Here is a 12,420-nt window from a genome sequence, read left to right on the forward strand (position 1 = left end):
ATCCATACTGTACTCTATCATGCTATTCTAGATCCAGCCGTGTGGCGCGCGCTCGTGGGGGTTCGGCGGGCGCGTCGGCATCGCAGGCCACAGCGCGCTCAGCGGCTCGGCGTCGAACCCTTCCGTGAGAACTGACGTGCGCATGCTGCTCGGCGAGCTCGGGTCGCGGTCGCTGAATCGGATCAGGGGGTTCTCTGTGGAGAACGGAACGTGGACTCGGGGACGGAGGTGGTCGGGGAGCGGGCTGGGCGAACGGGGTGGGGAGGGCGTGCGGGGGCCGCCGAGCGAGAGCACGCGCGCAGCGGGGTAGTGCTGCAGCCCGTTTGAGGCTCTTGTGGACAGAGCGTGTTCAGGTGAAGCCTGTGGCGTCGGGTTGGCGTACGGCTGACGGTGGTGCGGCGTCACGGGGGCCGAGTACTCGCTCGCCTGGGAATAGAGCGAGGCAGCCGACTGGGCAAAGGGCGGCGGAGTTCCAGGCCGCCGAGGCGGGTAGAGCCACTCAGCTCGCGCCTGCGGTGCGCTGACCTGGGCCTCGAGCTCGACGGTGTCGGCCTTGGGCTTGGGCTTGAGGATCAGCTCCTTGAGCTTGGACTTGCGTCTCGACTCCAGGTCGTCGTCGCCACTGTCACCCCAGAAGCGGCTGAAGAGCTGAGTGCGTCTCCACTGAGAGCGTAACCGCTCGCCCCGGCAAACAGCGCGCTCGTCGAGTTTGGCAGCGAAATGGGCTGTCGCGGCTCGTGTCTTAGCGCGCTCGCGGCGAATGTACCATAGGAATGGGATGGCGAACAGGGGAATAAGCAGCAGGAGGGCGAAGAGGGCGAATTTACCCTCCGGCTTGTCGACCAGCGACGAGAGGCAGATGCCGAGGCCTGGTGCAAAGATACCGTCACACGCTGCAGGCGTGCAAGTTCCAGAAGACAAGATGTAGCCGTCGCGGCAGCCGGTGCACGAGCTGGCGCCAGACGACTGGCACGACCTGCATGACGAGTCGCAGGTGGCGCACTGGGACGAGCCGGAGTTCCAGAACATGCCTTTGGGGCAGTAGGGCAGGCAGCGGCCGCTGGAAAGGACCGGTCGCGACGGTGGGCACGCCTGGCATGCCCCCGCTGAGGCAGCGGTACAGGTCGCGCAGTCTGGGTGGCAGAGCGTGCAGGTGCCATTGCCCGCGATGGAGTTGGTGGGGCATGTGACAACGCACGCTCCATTGGACGCGAAGCCGGAGTTACATGAGGTGCAGGCCGTTGCTGAGCCGGCACATGTTCTGCAGGTCGAGTCGCAGGCTGGGAGTAAGCTGAAGCCCTTGTCGACACGCAGCTTACCTTGGCATGCTCCAGTCTTTCCCACACCCTGTGGGGCAAAGTAGCCAGGTGAACAAGTCTGGACACAGCTGTTCCCCTCGAGGAGCCAACCATCCTGACATGTGGTGCACACCAACGAAGTGTAAGTCGTTTGTGGCGAGTAACCTGGAAAGTGGCAGTCCTTGCAGCCGCTAGGACAAGCTGGGACGTCAGCCCTACCCCTGCCATTCCGCTCAACGTACAATCGCAGGTTCGTTTGGCGTTATTGCTCACGTACGTTCCACTCAAGCCGCTGAGGCTGGAGTCACAGACGCCAGTCCGCGGGTCGTAGGAGACACAGTCCCCGTGGAGGCTGACTCGCGGATCAGAGCAGCCAACGCAGTCGCTGTCTAGTGGTCCGGTACAAGATGAACAGCGGGGCGAGCAGCTGTGGCGTCAGCCACCGCGCACGTATCGCCCTTACCTTTGACATGAGTTGCTGACCGAATTCCAATACCCCACATTGCACGTGGTCGACGAGCAAGTCGCCGGGGTAGATGATGTCAGAGTGAAGCCGCTGACACAGTCGGTGCATGCGGGAGTGCTTGATGTCCCGGCCTGGAGAGCGCAGGTCGTGCAGGAAACAGGGCAAGCTGTAGATGGTTAGTGGCATGATACCACAACCATACGTACCAAGGCAGCTCCCAATGGCATCCTGGAAGAATCCACTGGCGCAGGTGTCACATTTCTGAGTCGAGTTGGCTGTCGACAACCATCCAGCAGCACAGCTACAGCTGTCGTCAGAGAGGCAGGTCCCATGAGCACATTTGCATTCTGTGTGGGGTTAGCCAGACGGAGAGTGGTGAGCCCACCTTGAAGGGGAGTCGTCGATGTTCCCAGACATGCTCCACTACCCTGCAGCCCATCATCGCACTTGGAGCAGTTGGCGGTGCAAGGGGAGCACCTAGGCCCATAGAACCCAGGCGCACATGTGTCGCAAGCCGCACCGGTGAACCCAGGCGAGCAGGAACATGCGGGTGCGCCATTCACGCTGGAGCCGCATACGCCACCAGAAGCGCAAGGTGGGTCACACTTGGCTTCAATGGGTCAGCTTCTGTTTGACATTAGACCCACCAGAAGCAAATGTCTGCAGGCCGCCACCATCGCCAGGCAACTGCGCCCGATCCGGTAACGGGCCCCAGGCCGCCTCGCCGGGGCCGAAGAGCGCGTACCACCCGTCAGGGAGGAAGACAGACCTCCAAGCACCAGGTAATGTGGAGGTTTCGTTGAGGATCGTCGGTGAGCCGTAGTAGTTGACGCCAGTGAACGCCACTGGCGTCAATGGGGGCGAAATAGTCAACTGGGGCGAGTTGGTGATATTCGCGTGGAGGGGAGAGGAGGGTCTCAGATTGGAGGAGGGGTAGGTGCCGGGTAAAAGAAATGTCCCAGTACTGCTGTCCAATGCGAGGACTGGGAGTCAGTGGGTTGCAGAATCGCACGAAACCCACGAAGAGACGAGGAAGAGCCCGGTAGGCATTCTGACGGAGCGCATACCTCTGCACGAGCGACTGGGGTTCAGCTGGAACCGGTGACTTTCAGCTCACCGAATGGAAGAGCGAGGCTGAATATGGCCAAGAAGCTTGAAGAGCGCATGCTTGCGGTAGGACTGGAGGAGTGAGTGGAGAGAGTGAGAGGGTGTGAGTTGAACTTTGAGGTGAGTGTCAACCTTTGCCGCCATCATAATTGCTTCTACGTCGTGTGTGGGCAGTGAGGGTACAGCCAGTGGACAAGAGAACGCATGCTTGTAGAACCATTGTGCTTGTCGAGGAGCGAGCAGTGTGAGGACAAGAGGGCGAAGGGGACAATGAGCACCAAGTGGGCAAGACAATTGTTGGCGGCGATGATCAGACAGGAACCGAACCACACAGTGCGATTCCAGGTTCGCAAGCCACGTGTCATCACTTTCCCACGGTTGTCACTGTCGTCATTGCCACTTTGAGCAAGGTCGCGATGAACGTCGTTGACATCTGTCACCGCCCGCCGTCGCGCCGCTGACCTGACCGCAACGAGCAACGGGCGCAACGACAACAAGATCGCGCGCGAGGGCAACTCGTCAACAACATCATCTACCACAGCCACCCGCCATGTCCGCATTATCCGCGGCCTTCGGCCCCTCGGCTCCCGACGCCGCGCCCATCAGCGGACGCGACTACCTGCTCAAGCTGCGCAAGTACCTCGGCGCCAACCTATCGCGACTAGCGCCGCCGCCTCCCCCACGCGGCAAGCAGCGCGACGCGTCGTGGCTCGCCCAGAGCTACACGGTCCTCACGCTCGGCCTGGATTCAAACTCGGCGCCGCTCAGCCGCAACGTCAAGGTCCCGCTCACGCTCGGCTTCGGCACGCCCTCGGCGCCGCCGGTGCACAAGGCCGCCAAGCCCGTGCTCCTGCGCCTCCCGCCAGACAAGCTCCTGTACCTCCTCTTACGGTGGCAGAGCTTACCGCAGAGCCTGCCGCACGTGGGCAAGACGGACGTGCCGGTCCCAGAAGGGGTCAGCGTCGCGGCCCGAGGCGCCGTCAGCACGAGGGAACGCGCCGATGGGGATGTGGACAGCGTGCGTAGCTGGGTCGGCTCGATCCGCTCCGTGTCAGTCGCGCAGGCAGAGCGAGGGTTCGGGTGGTGGGGCAAACCACAGGAGGTGGACGAGGGTGAGCGTGCACATGAGGCGTGGCTAACGCCCCGCAGACAAAGTGCTCATCGAGCTGTACTCGATCTTCAACACGCTCCCGGGGCTGCTGATCCACCCCCCGTTCGCGACAGATAAGCCGGTTGCCGAGCTTCTCGACGCCGGGGGGTACACGTCGCTAGGGGGCGTCGATGTGCGCGTGCCGCTCGACGTGCTGCGAAACCTGCAAATGTGAGTTGGGCTTGCGGGCGCAGCTGACGGTCAGACTCGAGCTCGAGGGGTACGATCCGCGTGGGCTGCTCATTCCGGTCAGCCCCTTGCTGCACAGCCTGACAGTGCGCGATGTCGGCGACGGCGACGACTGGCTGCCCGAGCTGATAGTGGACGGCGACGTTGACGCCGACGAGCCAACACCACGCTTCCCCGACCTACGGTATCTGAGCCTCCACCACACCTCGCTGTTATCGTTCCCCGCGCTCCCGCTCACGAGCCTCACCCACCTCGACCTGTCGCACAACTTACTCAACGCGATCCCAGAGGCCCTGTCGACGCTGCACAACCTCGTCTCGTTGAACCTCTCAAACAACCTCATCACGTCGGTGCGCAACGCGTCCTCGACCCTCGGCAACATTCACGTGCTCAACCTCGCCAGCAACCGGCTCGACTGCCTCGTCGGCCTCGACCGCGTGCTCGGGCTTAAGCGCGTCGATGTGCGCAACAATATCCTGCTCGAAGCAGGCGAGGTCGGCCGCCTCGCCGTTTTGCCCCAAATCGACGCCGTGTGGGCCGCCGAGAACCCGTTCACGCGTGGCGAGAACATCGAGTGGCGCGCCGAAGTCGCCGCGAGCTTTGTCATCGAAGGGCGCGAGGTCGTCGTCGACGACGCAGCGCTCACGTGGAACGAGCAGCGCAAGCTCGAGGCCATCCTCGCGTCCAAGGGCCGCGGGTGGCGCCCCAGCCTCAAGGTGGAGACGGCGGCGACCAACGCAGTGTCGGCCAAGCCGCCATCCCCCGACGTGCCGGCTCCCCCGTCCCCGACGAGGCCGCGCGACTTGATACCGACGCCCGTGACACGCGTCATCACCCCGGCCAACACGGCGCCGTCGAGCCCCGCAAAGGTCGTCGCGTCGAAGAAGAAGGCCCGACGACGGGTCGTCAACCTCGATGCGGGTGCAGTGCCCGCATCAGCACCAGCACCAGCACCCGCTGCGACCCCAGTTTCGACGACAGCACCGGTTTCGCCACCCATCCCGGCTGCGGACGAACCCGCGAACAACGGCGTCGCGGTCAAGGTCAAGTCGAAGAGCAAGAAGAAGGCACACAAGGACAAGGCGGACGACCTCAACGGCAAGTGGAGCCACGGCGTTGCGGCGTAGTTTACCGGCACAGTCACCTGGGACTTTTACTGTTGTAACGTTACTCATGATGCATCTACTCATGCTGCTAGGCTAGGCGCGCTCGTGATGACTACATGGCTCGTGCAGGTCGTTATATTATACACGCAGCGAGTGCGATTACAAGATGTTACCGGACAAGGGGCTTTGCGACGCGGCGCCACGCCGTCGTCCACGACGGGGCGACGGCGTGCGCCCCGGGGCTGGTGTTGGGTGTCTCGGGCTCGAACCACGACACGCCCTCGTTCTCTCTCAGCTCGGCCGACGCCGACGTGCCGTACACTGGCAGGCCGCGGGGGTTGCTCACGAGGCGTATCGGCGACTTGAGGCTGGCGGTGGGCGGCGGTGGTGGTGGCGGCGACTTGGCCGTGTCGCTAGGCGGGCTCTGGCCGCTGCCGCCGATGGCAGCCATGGAGCGCTGGAACGCGGCGCGCAGGCGGTCGGCCTTGCGCGGGCCGGCCTCGGGCGTTGACGGGCGGAGGAGCGGCTCGGCGGTCGGCAGCGAAAGGTCCTCGAAGGACGTGTTGGGCGTTGCGAACTGGATACGTTCGGACGGCGGGAGACGCGGGAAGGACGGCGCCGAGGTCGTGTCCGTCGGGCTCCCGCCTGCGTTGACGCCGACGGAAGCCGTCGTGGCGGAGGTCCCGGGGAAAGTGGCGAGGCTGCTCTCGCCGAGCTGGAGTGCCGGCGGGCGCGTCTTGGGCCGCTTGGGCCGAGCCTCGTCCTCGTCCGACGTGCCGCTGAGCGTCGCGGCCCCGCGAGCTGGGCTCTCTGGTGGCGTACGGGACAAGGTTGACGAGCTCTGGTTCAGGTTCTTGAGGTTGAGCTTGAACGACTCGGAGAAGATGGAGCCGATGCGCGGCGGCGCCAGCGGCTTGAACTCCTTGACCTCGCCGCCCCAGGACGCCGACGGCACGTGGCGCGGCTTGGGGGTGAGGCCGTCGTACTTGAGTGCGCTGGGTGCCGGTGCATGCCGCGGGTGGTAGAAGAGCTCGTCCCACGTGTCGGTGAAGGGGCCCTTGACGCTCGCGCTTCCGCTGCCCGAGGTGATGTCCCAGCGCTCTGAGGGGGTGATTCTTGCGCTCGAGCTTGAGGGCTTGACGGGGTCAGGCGGGAGGACGGAGTCGATCGGCGCCGTTGCCTCCCGTCGCTCGGCCTCAGCGTTGGGAGAAGGGCGCATCTCCCCGAAAGACTCGTCAAAGTAGAAACCGCGGAGGGGGATCGGCGCCGAGATCTCGAACGGTGGCTTGGACGACTTGTTGCGAGTTTTTGTGGCGTCGCCGAACCTGAGCACCTTGTAGTCGCGCACGTCGCGCTTCTGCTTCTTGGGCGAGGTGCGGTCTAGTGAGGGTGAGCCGAGGAGTGCAGCGGCTCGTTCGCGTGTACCGAGCACTGCGATAACCTTGGAGGGCACGTCGCTGGGTTCCTCCTCCTCAACAATGCCGAGGACGTACGCTGCCTTGCGGGGATGGCCGCCAGGAGCGAGCTCTCCGGCCGCCTTCTTGGGCTTGCGGGGGCCGAAGAACTCGTCCAGGTCGTCGTCCGACATGTCCGAGAGCATGTCTTCGTCGGAGGACTCCAGCGAGACGATTGGGGGAGGGTTCTGCGGCCGTGGACGCGGAGGTGGAGTGTAGACGGCCGGTGGCACTGCCGACTGTGGCTGAGCCGGCGCCGACGACGGGCCCGGGACTGGTGGTGATGGTGACTTGGCGGCTGGTGATCTTGGCCTCTGCTGCACCATCGGGATCGGTGGCAGGGGCCGGAATGGGCGCTGCACCGGAGGTTCAGACCGCGAGTGGCCATGCTTTGCGTGTGCCGAGCCAGATGGCAGAGGCGGAAGCGGACGCCGAGTGACCGACATGGAGCGCTGTGGTGGGACCGGAAGTGCACGAGGGCCGCGTGGGCCTGCAACTCTTGGCGGCGATTCCACCATGGGCAGGGGGGCAAAGGCCTTGAGCGGCGGCGTGATGGGGGACTGAGGGAACGAACTACGCCGGCTTAAAGCTGTGCGGGGGGTCAGCGAACAATAGAGACAGTGTGGCTGTGGCGAGACCGAACAAACAAGGCGGCGGATCCGCACCATGCAGGCGGGACGATCAAGAAGCACCACTAGGGAGGCCACATGCTACTCACAGCGATGGACGAGTGATACCTGGGAGCGCTTGCGAATGTTGAGCGGTGGGGTGGGGTGGAGGCTGTTGTCGCTCGGCGGGACATACTGGATGGCGCGGAAAAACGAGTCGCGGATGGCGACGCAAGACTCTGTGTCGCTGAAGGCGTCAAAGCCTTCGGGGTCGACGTCGCTGTCGTCGGCCATGGGCAGCGACGAGGTGATCGAGATGACCCGCCCGGGGCGGTTGAGCCAGTGGCTGTATCTGTAAGAGTAGCTCGACGCGAACACATCGTCGCCCTCAGACATGACGAGGTCCAGCGCGTTGAGAGGGTCGGAGGCGGTAGTGTCTGGCGTGTCTGGGTCGTTGCGTGGCTCGATGAGCTGTGGGACGGGGTGATCCATGGTGTCGACAGGCCTCAGCCTAGGACTTGTGATGGTGTACTTGAGGTTATGGAGGTGACACGGAGTGAGAGAGTGAGGAACGTAATGACTGAGAGAAAGGAGAGAGAGACAACACCTTAAGTGGTCGATGTCCCAAAGTGGTCGGCTGCCTTGGTCGTTGTCACTTTGGGAGCAGTTCAAATGACCGTGTGCATGAGGACAAGAGTGACCTCGGTGCGGTGCGGAGGAGGCGAGGTGCGGCTCGCACGCATGCGGCCACCCATCCTCCCCCTTGCCCCGCACGTCGTCGAGCAGCGGCTGCGGCTGCAGCAACTGGTGCAGAGCCGTCGTCGTCACAAGAGCCGTCCCTATTGTGGCCTTTGGTCGCGATTCAATTGTAAGTGACAAAGACTCGGGAATCAAGATCAAACCCTAGGCGCGAGGATCAGCGGGCGACAAGGGCAGGTCATGCGAGGCCGTCGTGCCTCGCACCGCGCCACAAATGCGTCAGTACATCAGATTGCTCCGAACAACGGGGTGTCACTGCTGCTAGAGGATAAAGAAGCCGCACAAGAAGGTTCTCGGCGCGGCGGCGGGCTTGCGGCGTGGCGCCGGCTCGCACGGGGCGTCTGTGAGCGGCGTCGGCGCCTGCTGCACAGTTTCAGCCAGCCGCATTGCCAGCACGCTGCATGCTGCACGCTGCCCCTGCACACTACACACGCGGCTCGATCGTTACACACCATTTGCGGGGCACCCGTCAGCAGCCGCGATGGTCGTGCCGCTCCGAGCTGGCGACGCCAGTGACAGTGTACGACGCTGCGCGGGCAGGTCTGTGTCAAACTTAAGTGTATGCGTCTTGCGTCTTGTCCTTGAGCCAAGGTTTGGCAAGGCGTGAGCATGCTGCCCGACGAGGCGAGCAGGCGGGCATCTGTTAGGTGCGATGAGGGCGCCGCCGCGCTCGGCGCTTCCGAGCCAGTAGTCGAAGTTATTGTTCTGGCTGTTCTGGCCTGTTCCTGGCAAGAGGACGAGTGGGTGCGGGTCGAGGGCGAGCGCCTCGCCGCCACCTCGTTTTCTCCCGGCCGGCGCCAGGCGCCTCCTTGTTGCGTGCTTGCAGCGTGTCTTCTGTGCAAAGCCTTGTAAAGGATGAGGAGGAGGAGGAGCAAGGCATAAACAGGTCGCCTTGTAATGGCCTGCTGATGGGTGATGCAGGCGGGAGCAAATCCACGCAGCTGCCACGTGTCGCCGAAAGCAAATCACACGCGCGGGCATCCGCCTCAACTCCGCTCCTGCCTCTCCCGTGAGGCGTGTCATCCCTCGTCGTCGCGACGGCGCGTTCAACCTCCAACTCGCTCTTGGCCTCGCCATACCCACTCTCTCAATACTTCCCCCGCCAACATGTCGCTGTTCGGCACAAGGTTCTCGTCGGCAGTCACGGCGCTGCGCGGCGAGCTGAGCGCGGCGCCCCAAACGGCAAACGAGACCATCACAAAGCTCGTCGACAAGATCCAGACGTCGCCCTCGGTCGACGACCGCCGCACCGCCGTGCTCGGCCTCAAGGGCCTCAGCAGGGACTGGAAGGCCGAGGTTGGCCGCGAGGCGCTCCCCTCACTCATCGCTGTGCTAGTGCACGACTCGCCGCACGACGTCGACATTGCCAAGGCCGTGCTCGAGACGCTCATGTCGCTGTGCGAGACGGCTGAAAAGGTACGCTACGCCGCCCGCCACTGCCGTCATGGGTGTTGGCTGACATGTCGTAGCCGGCCAAGGACGACGTTGGACTGCATCACACCGACCAGTTCTTGGAGACGCCCGAGCCGTTCCACGCCGTGCTCCAGCTGCTCTCGGTCTCCCCGGCATTCTTCCCGCGCTTCTACGCCCTCCAGTTCCTCCAGCAGCTGCTCACCGCCCGCGCCACCCTCGCGCAGTCATATGTCCTCTCCGCGCCGCCTCCGGGCGTCGACGGCGTCCTCACCGTGCTCGACCCCAAGGCGCCTGCTCCCGGCCAACAGCCTGGAGAGCGCAACATCATGGGCGGAGGCGCCGGTGAGATGCTGCGCAACGAGGCACTGCTCCTCCTCCCCACCATGCTGGCTGGGAACGCGGATTTGCAGAAGATCGTCGCGTTCTCGGGAGCGTTTGAGAAGACGCTCGACATCATCACCTCCGAAGACGGCATTGAGGGCGGTATTGTGGTGCAGGACTCGCTGGCCGTTATCGGGCAGCTGCTGCGCTTCAACGTTTCCAACCAGGTAAGCTGACCCCGGCGTAGCTTTGCAGCTCACACTCTCAGAACCTCTTCCGCGAGCTCTCCCTCATCCCATCGCTCCCGCCCATCCTTCACTTCCCCACACCACTTGCGCCCGATGCTCAGGCTCCCGACGCGTTCGCCCTCCAGGACTGGCCTGAGCAGAAGCTCTACAATGCTGGTCTTGTGCTCGGCTTGATACGCACGCTGGTCGGTGGCCCAGGCGGTGGCAACCAGAGCGCCATGGCCAACGGCGGTGTCACTCGCAGCCTGCTCGAGCTGTCACTGGCGTCCAACGCGCCCAACGGCCTCAAGTGCCAGGCGCTCAACACGCTCACGCCCATCATGCTCTCGTCGGTCGCCAACCAGGGGCTGCTGTCGACGCTCATGATATCGGCCCTCGTGCCCGTCCACGCTGATGAGGAACACCCGAACGGGGGCTTCATCCGCCTCCCTCCCAAGCCCGCCGTTGTCCAGCTCGTCTCCACGGTCATTGAGGGCGACCCCAGCGCGGGTGGCCGTGGCCTCCGCGGTCGTGCCGCAGGCGTCAACATGTTCGAGGCGTACGTCTCTGGCAACGACGACGCACGGATAGGCATTATCTCGTCCATGATCGCGCCTCCCCAGGACAACCCCAACGCCAACTACCCCGACGAGCCCCAGTCGGCTGGCTCGATCATCCTCTCAGGCCTGCTGGACCTCCACACGAGCGACGGCCACTTTGACCCTTACCGCCCTCTCTTCTCGTGTCTCCTTCTCTCTCACCTCCTGCGCAACTCTGAGCATGCCAAGAAGCTCGCCCGCGACGTGTCATTCCCCAGCGGTGACGGTGACGAGGACAGCGACGACCGAGTTTCCCTCGTGCAGCTCGTCGTCGGCAACCTCATCATGGCTTCACGCGCCCAGGAGGAAGCAGCCAACCGCCAGGCCAAGGGCGACCCGGGTAGTGCCTCAGAGGAGGAGGACTGGACGCGTGTCATGGTCGGCTACCTCGTCCTGCTCTGCTCATGGCTCTGGGACAGCCCCAAGACTGTCAAGGAGTTCTTGAGCGAGAGTGGAAATCTCCAGGTGGTGGGTTTAAAAGGTCACGCAATTGCTAACCCACGCAGCTTATTGTCCCTATCACGCAGCCGACGGGAATCGACCCTCTGGTCCAAGGCCTCTGCGCCTTCCTGCTCGGCGTGTGCTACGAGTTCAACCGCGAACCCGGAGAGGTTACTCGCGCCACCCTGCACCCCATCCTCCACTCGCGCATCGGCCCCGACCAGTTTGTTTCGCGCATGGCTCGCCTGCGTGAGGACCCCCGTTTCCGTGCCGTCCAGCCCGACGCGTTCGACACGGAAGGTGACAATGCCACGGATGCTGCCCAAGTCCAGGACAACGAGGAGGAGGACGAGGGTCTCGAGTTGTGGTTTGACTGGGCGTTTGTCGACTTCTGGAAGAACCATTATTGTGAGTGTTGTTCGTGTGGCTGTTGCTGACGCGGCAGACACCATTCAGCGCTCCATTGCCGTCGACCCAGACGCTGTCCGCGGCGCGGTTGTCGATGACAGCGAGCAGGCCGAGATCATCATGTCGCTCCGCTCCAAGCTCAAGGCGCAGACTGAGGAGGTTGTCAACCTGCAGAAGCAGCTCTCGTCATCGCAGGAGAAGCAGGCGAAGGAGGTGAGCTGCCTCCAGCGTGGGTCTCCCAGCTGACACGTCACAGAAGGACCAGCTTGTGTCCGAGATCGACTCCCTGACAGAACAAGTGGCCACCCTTGGCTCATCACTCGAGAAGGCGCAGTCTGGCTCGTCGTCCCACTCGGCCGAGCTCGATACGTTACGCTCTGACCTCGCTGCTGCGCGCGAGCAGGTCACGTCGTCGCTTGCTGAGTCTGCTGCGCACGCCGAGACGCGCCAGCAGCTCGAGGCGACTCGTGCCGAGCTCGACACGGCGCGCACCGACTTGAAGACGGCGCAGACCGAGCTTGCGAGCGTGTCTGAGAAGCTCGCGGCCAAGCCGGGCAAGGGCAAGGGCAACTCTGCCGAGCTGGACAAGTTGAAGGCCCGCGTCAAGGAGCTCGAGGAGGAGCTCGAGGCCGAGAAGAGCAAGGAGAACGACGACACGGAGCACGAGGACCTGCTTGTGCTGCTCGAGGAGCTGAGCCAGAAGCGCAAGCGCGACAAGAAGATTATGCGGGACAAGGGCCTGGATGTGAGCGACGATGAGGACGACGACGACGACGAGTAGGGTGTCACTGCATAGATGTGACGACGGGCACGACTAGAGCTGGGTATGCATGCTTTGACGGATTGGCGAGAGTGGCAGATGTGGCAGGGCGTG

The 12,420-nt window shown here is 63.8% G+C and overlaps 4 protein-coding genes across 4 annotated transcripts; 2 read left to right on the forward strand and 2 right to left on the reverse strand.

The window, feature by feature from the left end:
• Positions 1-27: 27 nt before the first annotated feature.
• Positions 28-1,029, reverse strand: Q8F55_002564 (uncharacterized protein; the record flags this gene model as incomplete). The annotated part of the gene is made up of 1 exon (XM_069351158.1): positions 28-1,029. One exon carries the CDS (start codon positions 1,027-1,029, stop codon positions 28-30), a length of 1,002 nt encoding a protein of 333 aa, XP_069211544.1.
• A 2,392-nt stretch (positions 1,030-3,421) lies between these two features.
• Q8F55_002565 (uncharacterized protein) lies at positions 3,422-5,337 on the forward strand (the record flags this gene model as incomplete). Its single annotated transcript, XM_069351159.1, has 3 exons — positions 3,422-3,983; positions 4,021-4,192; positions 4,227-5,337. The coding sequence occupies 3 exons, from the start codon at positions 3,422-3,424 to the stop codon at positions 5,335-5,337; spliced, it is 1,845 nt and encodes a 614-aa protein (XP_069211545.1).
• A 148-nt stretch (positions 5,338-5,485) lies between these two features.
• Q8F55_002566 (uncharacterized protein) lies at positions 5,486-7,870 on the reverse strand (the record flags this gene model as incomplete). Its single annotated transcript, XM_069351160.1, has 2 exons — positions 5,486-7,359; positions 7,489-7,870. The coding sequence occupies 2 exons, from the start codon at positions 7,868-7,870 to the stop codon at positions 5,486-5,488; spliced, it is 2,256 nt and encodes a 751-aa protein (XP_069211546.1).
• Positions 7,871-9,244: 1,374 nt separating this feature from the next.
• On the forward strand, positions 9,245-12,327 carry USO1 (Vesicle-mediated ER to Golgi transport protein; the record flags this gene model as incomplete). Its single annotated transcript, XM_069351161.1, has 6 exons — positions 9,245-9,553; positions 9,607-10,098; positions 10,140-11,165; positions 11,204-11,546; positions 11,584-11,759; positions 11,803-12,327. The coding sequence occupies 6 exons, from the start codon at positions 9,245-9,247 to the stop codon at positions 12,325-12,327; spliced, it is 2,871 nt and encodes a 956-aa protein (XP_069211547.1).
• Positions 12,328-12,420: the final 93 nt, after the last annotated feature.

This window comes from Vanrija albida (assembly GCF_041260175.1).
Source record: "Vanrija albida strain AlHP1 chromosome Unknown contig_2, whole genome shotgun sequence".
NCBI lineage: Eukaryota > Fungi > Basidiomycota > Tremellomycetes > Trichosporonales > Trichosporonaceae > Vanrija > Vanrija albida.